The following is a 14,168-nucleotide window of genomic DNA, read 5'->3' on the forward strand; positions in this document are numbered from 1 at the left end:
CTACTCAAACCCTCTTCCTGTGAAATCCACCTAATCTTTCAAGCATTTCAATTTTTCTTAAGTGGCACCTGAGTTAAACTCCAGTAGCTGCGGCATGGCGCTGCAGCATCGGTATCTCCCTCCAACACCCCCCTCTATTCCCCAAGGCCCCTCTGTACCACATGAAAACATAATACAGTTTACTATAGAATACTACAGTACTTACTATAGAATGCTGTAGTATACTGTATTATTCCGTAGAATACTATACTACACAATGTAGGAGCCCTCGATCATGTGCAGTACTTACTATACAATGTTGTGCAGTACTATACTGTAGAATACTATAGTAAATACTACAGTATTATTCAACCAAAAAACACTTCAGTCAACACTACAGTAATGTCCGCAAAAACACTGTAGTATTTACTACAATATTTAATTTGCATTTACCCTGCACATTCCCCTCCCCATATCCTAATTTGTGCCACCCATAAGAGAGAAACCTACACGCTAAGAATAGAGCATATATTGTGTTCCCTTCAGGTTATAGAAAAGAGCAGAAGCTCTGAACTATCTGTTCAGAACCCAGTTCTATCTACCTACAGGTTATGGAAAATGTGCTCTTTTATTATTTCTCCAGTAGGTTTCCTCAAGAAGAAAGCCTCCAATTCTATGTTAAAGATAATACAACAAAAACACTATAGTAAATACTACAGTACTGCTTGACAAAATACCACAATATATTACAGTCTGCAAAACCACTACAGTAAATACTACAGTATCCTACAATTTGTAAAAACACTACAGTAATTGCTATAGTATAGATTTTAGTTTACTACAGTATTTATACTATTGTTAACAGTAAATACCACAGAATTCAATGTAGTACTGTAGGATTAAAGTCCGCAAAAACACTACAGTGAATAATATAGTATTTATACCATAGTATACTATAGTATTTTTCCATGTGGGAACTCAGCGCCTTACTATGAAAATGTATATTTACAAAATGAGGAAGAACGGAGCCTCAGAGTCTCAGAGGCTGCAGCATGGAGACTCATGGTCTCATCACATCAGAGCAGAATGTACAGTGCTGTATGGATTCAATAGAGATCTTTGTTCACATGCCAAAAGGATCAGCGTTCCGTCAACGGGACAGTTGTAAATCATGCAGCGCGTTATATCAAGATCGCAGATTTTAGAGTAACAACACATGTCGGTACATAGAAGTGTCTTATATCGGCTGAAAACTTAAATTCTTGTTAATATAACTGCACTGTCCAATTTACAGTAGCTACTACTGCGAAAAAATGCTATGCTATTGTTTAATGAGAGCTCCTAACAACAAAACACTATTTTCAACGCGATAGGTTTGTTAAATTCACCTCTGAAGGTGAAATGTGTACTTACATTCTGAAATCTTGCTCTGATTTATCATCCAAAGGGTCCCAGAGATAACCTGAAGTGTCATTTGCTTATATATTTAAAAAAAAAATATCCTAAAAAGGTCCATATAGCACACGCGATCAATTTTGTATTTCCACTCGTTCAATTTGCAAAGAAAGGAATCTGTGAAAATCTCAACCTAAACATTGTTTGAACAAGTCAAATCACATTTGTATTTATTCCTCAGAGATCCTAGAAGGTAACAAGACGTAACTATTTAATTAGGGGTGTAGTATATCCTATAGGACACCATATTTGGTAAGAGAGCGATGCCTTGATGGCACACCGATGATGCGGTGGGCCATCACTTGAAGGACTGTATCTTTGTCAAATAAGCACCATTCGGGGTCAAACAAAGCTAGCTAGATAGCCAATGAGCTGGGCTTTACGGGAGTATCCAGAAACCCCGTCTCGGTCGCAAAATGTAGGCGCTAACCTTTTGCGACAGCATGCTTTTCCTTTTGGACACAACGTATAAGAATATTCAGAGTTATGAAGTTATGAAAACTGGTTGTTGAACTTATAATATGGCTACTAATACTTTGAAAGCTAAATCAAAGTCCAAGTATACAGATTTGACGATAGTCTTGCAGAAAAATGGAATATGAACGCGAATGTCTCATTCACGATTTGCCCAAATGTACATGGGGACTTGACACTAAAAGTCTTGTTGTTCACTCATTTTTCAAGTTATCCATCTGAAACTTTGCACATACACTACTGCCATCTTGTGGACTCTATCGGAATTATAACCAGAGTCATGGCTATAACTATGACCTTTCTCTTGCATTTCAAATATGGTGGTAGAAAACGACCGGTTGTTTTTTTCTTTGTATTTTCTTCTACCAGATCTATTGTGTTATATTCTCCTACATTCAATTCACATTTCCACAAACTTCAAAGTGTTTCCTTTCAAATGGTACCAAGAATATCCATATCCTTGCTTCAGGGCCTGAGCTACAGGCAGTTAGATTTGGGTATGTCATTTAGGTGAAAATTGAAAAAGGGTGCTATCCCTAAGAAGTTTGAACCCTTTGGTGTGTAGCCTAAACACTACTCACACCACTAACATGCTGCATTCCTATGCTATATTCCTAGTCTACAAGTATAGGCACTCAGTCATAGTGAACCGTTTTCCAGAATGTCTTTGAAACCTGCAGAGCTACGTGAGAGAACATTGCTCCATTCTCCCATTATCCCCTTCTCTCTTCTGCCAGGATCTCTCATCCCTCCAGTCTGTCAGTCTGTTTATGGACAGTTGCAGTGTGGAAGCTGCCTTTCCGATCCTAGCCTGTCCATTAGTCTCCATAATATGTCCCAGTTCCACACTGGGATCAGTAATAGACACATTATGCTCGCTACAGTGGCTCCCTGACCTCAGATCTAGGCAGAGACAGATTAAGGCATTCGTCCAGAGCGGGTTGGCCTGGGCAGAGAGAGACCTCACTGACCACAAAGTGGATCTGAAAGCCCCACTGCCGCTTGCTATTCTCATTTAATGCAAAGATTGTAAATAATCCTCAAAGACAATCAAAATACTCCCATTCAGGGTGACTTTTGGCATTGATAATATTGGTAGTATCCATTACGAAGCACCAGGTTTAATCAAAAAGTAGCCATTGTTATTTGACTATTTAGACTTTACTCTGCAGAATAATTTGATACTGGTAGATTTACAGAATAAAAAATATATATGATGGTCTATCTGACCAAAAACTCAATTTCAACCCAATATTATGTGAGCTTTCATTATGCACAAAAATGTAATTTAAATTTGTATGAATTCATTGGAAGATCCCACATATCTCAGAGGTGCCTAACTTAATATACCTTTTGAGCAGTCTGGTCCCAGGAAACCGCTGAAGCAGTGGCAGTGACCTGCTACACATTCCCCGTTCCCCTTACAGTTGGTGGAGCAGCCATCCATGGTTTCTACAGACAGAGAAAGTGGTAAACAACACAACCGTCCATGGGCTAGACAGAAACACCTAGGAGAAAAATGGTGCCAAACTCAGGGTATAATGAACACTTTTACTTCGTGCATCCATTGAGACATATAATAATCTAACATGTTGCATTGGTTACAATAAGGTAACAGATATATGAGCATGAAGACAAAGGAAACTGACATGTACAGAACTACACTGCAGTACCATTCTTGCACTGCCTTTCAGACAACAATTCGTTTTAAAAGACAGAGCAAAAGCATTTCCAGGAGAGGCTGGAAAGAGAGAGCATTAGAAGAAATACATTGGCTCATCTCTCAGCAGAGGCTTACAGATGGGTGACAAAAGGTCAGTCAATTAGGGATGACAGACTTTGCAGCACCTTGCAACAGAACTCAACCGTTTTGATGTTAGAATGGCAGCCTCTTTCACACAACTCTTTTGGTGCAGAGAAAACTTAACAAAACATGTTTTTTTGTCTATTTGCAGCTATTGTATAAATGTTATAATTGCTTTGCTTTTTGAGTGCTTTTGTAACCACAGACTACATCCTGGAAATAATGTCACATGTACTGTAATTTTCTTATAAAGACATCATTACTGCTCACGAATATGATTGCATGGTGCATCAATTTTCATTAGTAACTGTGGAGCACCTATTCTACTTTTTACACCAAGAGGAGCCAATTACCGATGGCAGTGCTGAGAACAAGCACTTGTTCCATTTTCTTTCCATCGTTGTAGAAAGCCAGGTACCAGGTTCCAGCGTCCATGTACTCTATGAAGCCCATCTCCTGGAGGGAGGCCAGGATCAGGTTCCTGGGAGACGCGTTGGAATCCTCCGCCACCGTCTGAACCTCCTGTCTGATCAGCTGTTTCCCGTCCAGGAGCTTGACAAAGTCAAACTGCAGGAGAAAAAGAAAACATCCGATTAAAAATGAGGCAAAGATTTGGAAGTCAAAAGCTGGGACATCACAAGCTCCTGGTTGGGTGTACTGACATGCCCTGACTGACAGGGTGTATCAGGGTTCCTCCAACATCACAGCACGGATATCTATCTCTGGGAACAGGCCAAAACATGAAATCATCATGCGCTGTATCATATCCTGTCATCCATCTTAAAATAACTTGAACTTGAACCATATGCAAAGCTCCAGAGCCACCTTTTGACTTTGCCCTTGATGAGCTTAATAAGGAGACAGGCCCCCATGCTTCACTGCTGGATTACCAGATGAGTAGGATATGACAGTAGCCCTGGGCGGGATGCAGTACCTTAGCTGCACCAGTGTCACTCCTGTTTGTGTGTGCTCTTGGAGATAAGCCGAGACCAGGAATGGTATTACGCTGCTGTCGGCTGGTGACTGCATGCAGCAAAGCCTCTCCGTCTGCCGGGCTCAGAGGGACGTCTGTCTTCCCCCCTCCACCCGTCCTAAATAATAAACCCAGGGCTGGGTGAGGCCAGGTCTCTAACTCCAATGACATGCCCCCAGGCCTCAGAATCATTCTATGACTCAGGTTCTTCTTATGAGAAACAAATGCTCCCCTACGGAACAACAGCAAAACGATGTTTGTAATTCAGTAGAACCGCTGGGGCACAGTAGCCATCGGGCCCCTGCATTTCAAATCATCAGCGATGCAAAGTAGCAGAGTAGGGATCCCAGCCCCTCCATAATTCACTTTCAGCCAGGGATCAGCACATGATGTCACACTGAAGCGGAAATGGCCACTGTCTTTTCCGTACAATCCCCTCGGCGCCAATAGTGACAAAATCTCATTGGAAGAAAAAAAAAGTCTGAACTGTGCGTGCCGCCCAGGGGACTGACTCAGATTAATGACTAAAACATCCTATTAGGATTCATCATGCGGAAGCCTGCTGGGTTTACTGGGGCCGGTGAAACAGCTTTGTGACAGATGAGTCACTTGTGTGCAGGTCTCACCGTGACCCTGAGTGCTCAGCCCCGTGACCTGCTGGGTATTCTATCAGCAGATGTAATGAGGGCCGGTCCGGGTGAACATATGCGTGACTGCATGCAGGGGCCAAAAACTGAACTGGGATCAACCGAATCAGCCGATCTGGCTGACAGAGACATCTAATGATGGTGTGGGATTAGTCAGCCCCACTCAGACAGGTCTTGAATATGGTCCAACATACAGTTAGCAGGCTATATGCCAAGTGTGATTACTATAATGATTATGAGCATCCTTACGAAACAAAAAGGATGTCTATGTTTAAAAGGAACCTTTCAATTAGCATTCATTCATTGTTTGTCTGTATCCATGCACCTACATATGCAAATTAGTATGCAAAAGAGACAGACATAAGGAGGCTTTAATTGAGTTGACAGGTCTTAATTTCTTGAATGATTTGAACTGTTAATCTTAGATCATATCTATGCTAAGAAGCAGTGATTAGGGAGTTCAGGCATTTTACTGACATCACATTAGTTCCCCTAGATATTTCCTTAACTGCATTCATTCCATAACAATAAACTACATACATTGCAACTCATTATGCATTTGACAAAAGTACTGGTAAGTAGCCAACAGTAATGTAGCTAATTCACTGATTGGTGAAGTGATCAAACTTAACATAAAGGCACCACACCTGCTTGATAATTTTTTTTATTGTGGGTTTCAATGTAGGTGAAGAGTGAGACTGAAGGATGACAGATGGATGGAGGAGGAAAGGAAGTTGTGCATACGGGCTGGGGTATACTCATTAGCATGGGGGGTAGTGTGGATCTGTGCATGTGTGGATCTGTGCATATACCCAGGTGTGCATATAGTTACTTACAGTTGAAGTCTGAAGTTTACATACTGTACACTTAGGTTTGAGTCATTAAAACTCATTTTTCAACCACTCCACAAATTTCTTGTTAACAAACTATAGTTTTGGCAAGTCGGTTAGGACATCTACTTTGTGCATGACACAAGTAATTTTCCAACAATTGTTTACAGACAGATTATTTCACTTATAATTCACTGTATCACAATTCCAGTGGGTCAAAAGTTTACATACACTAAGTTGACTGTGCCTTTAAACAACTTGGACAATTCCAGAAAATTATGTCATGGCTTTAGAAGCTTCTGATAGGCTAATTGACATAATTTCAGTCAATTGGAGGTGCACCTGTGGATGTATTTCAAGGCCTACCTTCAAACTCAGTGCCTCTTTTCTTGACATCATGGGAAAATCAAAAGAAATCAGCCAAGACCTCAGAAAAAAAATTGTAGACCGCCACAAGTCTGGTTCATCTTTGGGAGCAATTTCCAAACGCCTGAAGGTACCACGTTCATCTGTACAAACAATAGTACGTAAATATAAACACCATGGGACCACGCAGCCGTCACACCGCTCAGGAAGGAGACGCGTTCTGTCTCCTAGAGATGAACGTACTTTGGTGCGAAGAGTGCAAATCAATCCCAGAACAACAGCAAAGGACCTTGTGAAGATGCTGGAGGAAACAGCTACCAAAGTATCTATATCCACAGTAAAACGAGTCCTACATCGACATAACCTGAAAGGCCGCTCAGCAAGGAAGAAGCCACTGCTCCAAGACCGCCATAAAAAAGCCAGACTACGGTTTGCAACCGCACATGGGGACAAAGATGGTACTTTTTGGAGAAATGTCCTCTGGTCTGATGAAACAAAAATAGAACTGTTTGGTCATAATGACCATCGTTATGTTTGGAGGAAAAAGGGGGAGGCTTGCAAGCAGAAGAACACCATCCCAACTGTGAAGCACGGGGGTGGCAGCATCATGTTGTGGGGGTGCTTTGCTGCAGGAGGGACTGGTGCACTTCACAAAATAGATGGCATTATGAGGTAGGAAAATGATGTGGATATATTGAAGCAACATCTCAAGACATCAGTCAGGAAGTTAAAGCTTGGTCGCAAATGGGTCTTCCAAATGGACAATGACCCCAAGCATACTTCCAAAGTTGTGGCAAAATGGCTTAAGGACAACAAAGTCAAGGTATTGGAGTGGCCATCACAAAGCCCTGACCTCAATCCTAAAGAACATTTATAGGCAGAACTGAAAAAGCGTGTGTGAGCAAGGAGGGCTACAAACCTGACTCAGTTACACCAGCTCTGTCAGGAGGAATGGGCCAAAATTCACCCAACTTATTGTGGGGAGCTTGTGGAAGGCTACCCGAAATGTTTGACCCAAGTTAAACAATTTAAAGGCAATGCTACCAAATACTAATTGAGTTTATGTAAACTTCTGACCCACTGGGAATGTGATGAAATAAACAAAATCAGAAATAAATCATTCTCTCTACTATTATTCTGACATTTCACATTCTTAAATAAAATGGTGATCCTAACTGACCTAAAACAGGGGATTTTTCCTTAGATTAAATGTCAGGAATTGTGAAAAACTGAGTTTAAATGTATTTGGTAAAGGTGTATGTAAACTTCCAATTTTAACTGTATGTGTGTTGGGGTGTTTCAGTCATTGTATAGGTTGGAGTGGGAATACATAAGAGCCTACAGTATGATAGTTTACATGGGAGTGGATGTAATGCTCTTGTGTGTATGAGGTAGGTAGTGGGTACAGTACCTGTGTGTGTGTAGGGGGGATGTTCCTCCGTCCATAGATACCCAAGAGGGCGTCCCGTGCCAGGGAGACGTTGAACTTGACATACTTAGGGTGGTGAATGGTGATGTGGAACCGCCAGAACAGACCAGGTGGAATGGCCTGGATCACCTCGGTACCTATGTCCACCTCCCCTCGGTCTATCGCTTTCCCCCTGTGGAATAGCTCCTTATCTATATGGTGTAACAAAAAACACACACACACACACACACACACACACACACACACACACACACACACACACACACACACACACACACACACACACACACACACACACACACACACACACACACACACACACACAAATGGATATAAACACAAATGAGAACAGCGTCTGTTGCTGCATGTAGATATTGGCTACCCCTATTTACCTCTATCAGATAATAAGAGGAAATACAGGCAGACTTTAATCTGTTTCATTTCATTGCCTCAACTAATAAATCCTCCTCTGTCCTTTCAGGAAACATTTTATCCTCATTGTCAGATGAAGCCCTACATCTTCTCAAACTGGAGCTAAAAAACTGTGAACAGACAGAAACTAACCACATCCAATATGGTGTAATACTATGGTGTATCCAGGAGAAGACCAGCAAGCTACCGGATGCTTGTACAAACACCTCCCACATCCAGGCGTGAACTAATTATTCTGTGCTGATAACCTCTGGTGTGAGCTCTTTGGCAGGTACGCCAACACACCAGGGTGTCACATTATTGATTCCCTCTCTCATGGCGGGTAACATGAGATCAGCTCAGCTCTACTGTACATATTAAGCTATATTCTATCTGTCTTGTGTCTTCTTACCTTCATATTACCTTCATATTACTCACTGTACAGAGAGCTCTGGAAACCATGTTTTTAAATGCGCTTTAATTGTATGTATGGAATATTAAAAAGCATCTAAATGCACATACATGTCTAGAGTCTAGATATCGAAGGACACGGATTGATCACACATTAGCCTCGACAACAACCTTGTGAAAAAGATTGGTTTGGTAATCATAGAAACTGGGCTCTTTTAGTAGAAAACCTGGAGCAGGTGAACAAGGTAATGGCAGTGTTACTGTTGCTACCAGAATAGTTTTACTAGCTCAATCACTGTATAGCTGTGTGATGCTGTTTAGGAGAGGTGGTGTTTGGTCTGTGCCACTGCCACCACAGAACATATCACAGGTTAATGAAGGCATATCTAGCTCGTGCCTCTCCTGCAGGCCATCTTACCTGTCACTTACACTGGGTTCAGAGGGGGGGGGGGCAGAAAATAAATTTGAAAAGTGCTTCAAAATAGTCTGACATACAAGCAAATTAATTCTCATAGCCTAAGGGCTATCCTGATAAAACAATTATTGCAGTAATCCATTTTCAATGAAACCGTCTTTTCAATTACAGTTTTAATTCCTCTCCCCCCTCACTTAATGAACATCTGAATAGAACAAGCGTTTAATACATGGGTCTGTCTGTTGATTGAGACAATGCAAAATAATATGGTTATTCTATTTCCTGTAATCTCTCAGATCTATGCTGAGAATAATCTAATTGCTATTCTAAAGAACATTTGCAAACCAATTACAGGATCAATTATATATAGAGGACTGGGCCAACACAACATGCTATGGTAAGTGCCCTCTACAATCCCTTTTGATTTATCTTATTTTAACCAACATTCCATCTCGTTTTAATGCTTCTCATGTTTTTGCTAATGATATAACCCACTGGGAAAAAACTGGTTCAATCAATGTTGTTTCCACATCATTTCAACAACAAAAAATCTATGTGATGATGTTGAATCAATGTGGAAAACTGATTGGATTTACAAAAACGTCAGGGAATTTAGTCTTTTTTTCAACCAACTTTTAACCTGAAAAGGTTGGTAAAATTCCTAAAGTACCTCCACGTATCTGTAAGTTTCTGTATTAATTTTCTTAGTCAACCTTGTGTTCTGTTTCGTTATGTTCTTGAACGTAGCCCTGTTTCTTTGTGTTCTTGAACGTAGCCCTGTCTTTCATTTTTGTTCATTGATTTCACCTGTGTTAGTTACTCACCTAGTCTCTTCAGCTCCTTATTTAGTTCAGTTCTTTCTGTTTGTGCCTTTGTGAGGTATTGTTCGTTTTGACTCTACTAATCCTTTTCCTAGCTCGTTTGTGAGAACCAAGGGCGGCAGGTAGCCAAGTGGTTAGAGCTTTGGACTAGTAACTGAAAGGTTGCAAGATGAAATCCCTGAGCTGACAAGGTAAAAATATGTTGTTCTGCCCCTGAACAAGGCAGTTAACCCACTGTTCCTAGGATGTCATTGAAAATAAGAATTTGTTCTTAACTGACTTGCCTAGTTAAATAAAGGTTAAAAAAAACAGGTACAGTCTTCAGGCCTAGTTTTGATTCACCTGCCTGTTTGCTTACCTGTGTATGACCATTGCCTGCCTGTGACCACGATTCCTGCCTTTTGCGATGGCAAAATAAACACCTGCTGTGCTCTGCGTGTGAATCTACACCTTTTTCTCCCTGATTATTCATTACAGTATCATCATGAAAAGAAACTGGAAGCAGTTTGAGACACTTTTTTATTTTCATGATGTTTTTAACATTTCCTGGAATTCAGTTGAATTCATCCCTGATGTTGAATTAGCCTTTTCTTATAAAGCATTCCAGAATGTATACAACAAGCACGCCCCTTTCAAACAATACAGAATTAAGGGAAGAGACAACCCTTGGTTTTCAGACAAACAAGCTGAAATCATAAGGAAATGGAATGCTTTGTGGGATAAAGCAAGATGGTCTAATTCAGCTGATTGGGTTGCTTTTAAACGCCTTGGAATCAGGGTGTGGCTATGACCTGAAAGCAGACCTCTACCTCAAATCTACTGCTGATAATCTGAATAATCCTTTCAAATATTGGCAAGTAATGAAAGGTTTAGAGTGTAAAAAAGATGCACAGCTCCCTAAACAACTGCTGGTTGACTCACAGGTGGTAACTGAGAGAACCTCTATTCTTAACTCTTTTAATCAACATTTTCTTGATGCAGGCAGATTATTTGATAGGGTTAAAGGCTTACATGAGCCACCTGTGAAATTACCTGACCCTCCCGAGCACTCCTTCTCTGTCTCAGGTGTGTAGAGCCCTGAGATCAACTGATGTGAAAATGTAAAAAAATCCCCTGGCCCTGATGATCTAGAACCCCACCTACTACAAAAAGCTGAAGACAACATTACTCCCCCTTTAACATACATCTTTAACTTCACCCTAGAATGTAATAATCTCCAAGTTATGGAAATCAGCATTTGTCCTACCTGTTTTGAATGAAAGTGATCCCACTACTTAATAACTATCTGCCAATATCTAAATAGTCTGTTCTGACAAAGGTATTGTAGTCCCTAGTCAATAAACAGCTAAAAGTCCTACCTCCAGGAAAACAATATTTTGCGTGGTATGCAATCAGGTTTCAGGTCTAGCCACAGCACTGTCACAGCAACTTTGAAGGTTTTGAATGATATTCACTCTGCACTGGATAAGTAGCTGCATTGAGTATCTGTATTCATAGACTTGTCAAAGGCATTTGTGACAGTGGACCACACTGTCTTGGTGCAGAGATTGAAGTGTATTGGGATTACTGGTCATGCTCTGGAGTGGTTTGTGAACTACATGTCAAATTGAACCCAGTGTGTTAAGGCAGACGGTTGTCAGACACCGTGGAGTTGTGCTCGGATGTGCCTCAAGGATACAGTTTAGGTCCCGTTTATTTTCTATATCAACAACATCGGGAGACATATTAAGACAGCTGATGTACATTTTTATGCAGATTACACTTCTCTATTCAAGTGGCAGCAGTTTGACTTTGACAGCAGACAGCTTTTAACATCATTCAACAGAATCTGTACGATTTGAAGCTTGTTCTGAATTACTCTGAAACAAAGTGAATGGTATTTTCCAATACTAATCACTCTGAAAACCATGTAATTACTACCTTGGAATGCCATTCTATAGAGCAAGTCAAAATGTACAAATATCTGGGAGTTTGGGTAGATGAAAAGTTGAAAACATTGTAGAGAACATTGTCAGGAAACTCAAGCTGCGTATTGGGTTTTATTACCGGCACAAAGCTTGATTTTCTTTTGCTGTCGGGTGGACATCACTAGCAACACGCGGGCTCAAACACGGGTACATTCATATTTATACTGAACAAAAATATAAATGCAACATGCTAAATTGTCAATGATTTTACTGAGTTACACTTCATATAAGGAAATCAGTCAATTGAAATTAATTCATTAGGCCCTAATCTATGGATTTCACATGACTGGGAATACAGATATGCATCTGTTGGTCACAGATAACTTAAAAGGTAGTGGCCTGGATCAGAAAACCAGTCAGTATCTGGTGTGACCACCATTTTCCTCATGTAGCGTGACGCATAGAGTTAATCAGGCTGTTTATTGTGGCCTGTGGAATGTTGTCCCACTCCTCTTCAATGATTGTGCGAAGTTGCTGGATATTGGCGGGAACTGGAACACGTTGTCGTACATGTCGATCCAGAACATCCGAAACATGCTCAATGGGTGACATGTCTGGTGAGTACGCAGTGTTTGTTTCATAAACCAGGGAGGTTGTGAAGGGGAGCTGGCTGGAGGATCTCTGGTCTTAAAGACTTAACAATGATGCTGTGGGCTGTAGCCTGCTAGGAGATTAAGCCACACTCTCTTACTTTAATTAACTGTCCATGAAGCTCCTCCTGATTACTTCATTGTCAATGCATGCTAATGTGACCCGGCATAGCTATGCTACATTGTACCAGCCACAGAGTGCACACAGCCTTGTACACTGTGTCAATCTAGCAGTAGTACCTGCAGTGTTTCCTATTCCTCCCCTGTCAGAGGGCTATGATATGGAAATACTGAAACTCAGACACCAAGCTTTTACTGAGATTCATTATGTGCTTATGCAGGGCAATCCAATATTTTCATAACTGATTTGATTTTAATCTACTCTTCAACATTGTCCTAGTTGCAGAGAACATTTTCTGGTTCACGCACTTATAGAAATGGAATTGAATTATGTGGAATGGAACTGAATTATTTCACTCATTGCCGATATGGAACTGTTTGTCTGCGGCGTTTGGGACCCCAGGGTTGGTCTGGTGTTATTGGAATAATTCTATTTCTCTATCTCGATGATTCTATGAGTTTATTTTTCGAAAATGGGACATTTCTATAATCAGATCTTTATCGTGCTAATGGAGGCAATGCCCTGCGAACATGAGGTGTTTTAACTCGGGGATGACCTGTGCATCACCCGAGCAACCCACCCACCTACAGTACAGTACCGCACTCCTTTATCTGAAATGCAATTCAGCATCACACAAGAGGGAAATAATTATCCCTGTCGAAACATATTGCATCCAACACGCTGGTTATGAAACAACAGGTTTATCATGTAAACACAGAGGAAGACAAATAGGATGAGAGAGCCCATGGAAAACCTCCTGAGGTAAAACTCTTGCTCTAGTTTTTGTTGCGTGGTATAACAGTGAGAATCAAAACCTAGAGGCTTCATAACATACATCTTTGCCACCACCGCTTACCTTTGTTGGTGTTGTTGAGGCCGGGCAAACCGAAGGGAGTGAAGGTTATGTCTATGCTCTCTGAGTCTCTGTTCAGTTTGCTTAGTCCATTCTCATAGAGCTGCCCATCCACTGGCTGCAGGTGCCAGGTCAGCCCAAACAAGTGCACTGCTGTAGGGGAGAGCCATGGTTTAGCATGGGGCGGGAGGATTAGTGCTAGAAAGAGAAACTCAGGGCATTAATCATTCAAAACCTAAGAGCAAGACATCTGATTAAACCTGGCTGCAGCAAACACAGTAACTAAATACAGTATGGATGTGCTACAGGTTCCTGCACTTCGGCTGTATATCACAATATTAGTTATTTGACAGAGGACTAGTTATTAAGGCTGGGAGCGAGACACATTAACATACTGTTTCTAAGACATCCTGCTGCTCCTATGCTTATTACAACACCGTAAAGCAATTGTACATCATTAGTATGCCATTTTTCGCCTTTCATTCATGACAACTTCACTTTCTTTTCAGTTACTACATCGAAATGTGATGAAACAATCCAAAATAACCATGTTTTTTTACTAGATATGGTAGCTGGTAGCTTACAGTATGAGGTTCATGAAATCTATTTAATGGAATATTGA

At 40.9% G+C, this 14,168-nt stretch overlaps 1 protein-coding gene and 1 non-coding gene across 5 annotated transcripts in view; one reads left to right on the forward strand and one right to left on the reverse strand.

Annotated features, from left to right (window-relative positions):
* The window catches only part of LOC139534680 (teneurin-1-like), a 225,658-nt gene that overhangs the window by 98,286 nt on the left and 113,204 nt on the right, over nt 1–14,168 (reverse strand). For 2 of the 4 annotated variants that reach the window (XM_071334069.1, XM_071334060.1), the window contains exons 6-9: nt 13,550–13,696; nt 7,940–8,148; nt 4,066–4,279; nt 3,259–3,360 (exon numbers count right to left, since the gene is read on the reverse strand). In XM_071334069.1, the coding sequence (XP_071190170.1) occupies nt 3,259–3,360; nt 4,066–4,279; nt 7,940–8,148; nt 13,550–13,696 (672 nt within the window). Of the gene's footprint in view, nt 1–3,258; nt 3,361–4,065; nt 4,280–7,939; nt 8,149–13,549; nt 13,700–14,168 lie in introns of all 4 variants that reach the window. The other 2 variants (XM_071334050.1, XM_071334042.1) reach the window with 1 other exon arrangement.
* Nucleotides 596–648, forward strand: LOC139540216 (U7 small nuclear RNA). Its single transcript, XR_011668126.1, has one exon. It is a non-coding gene; the product is annotated as a U7 small nuclear RNA (small nuclear RNA).

This window comes from Salvelinus alpinus, chromosome 1 (genome assembly GCF_045679555.1).
Source record: "Salvelinus alpinus chromosome 1, SLU_Salpinus.1, whole genome shotgun sequence".
Taxonomy (NCBI): Eukaryota; Metazoa; Chordata; class Actinopteri; order Salmoniformes; family Salmonidae; genus Salvelinus; species Salvelinus alpinus.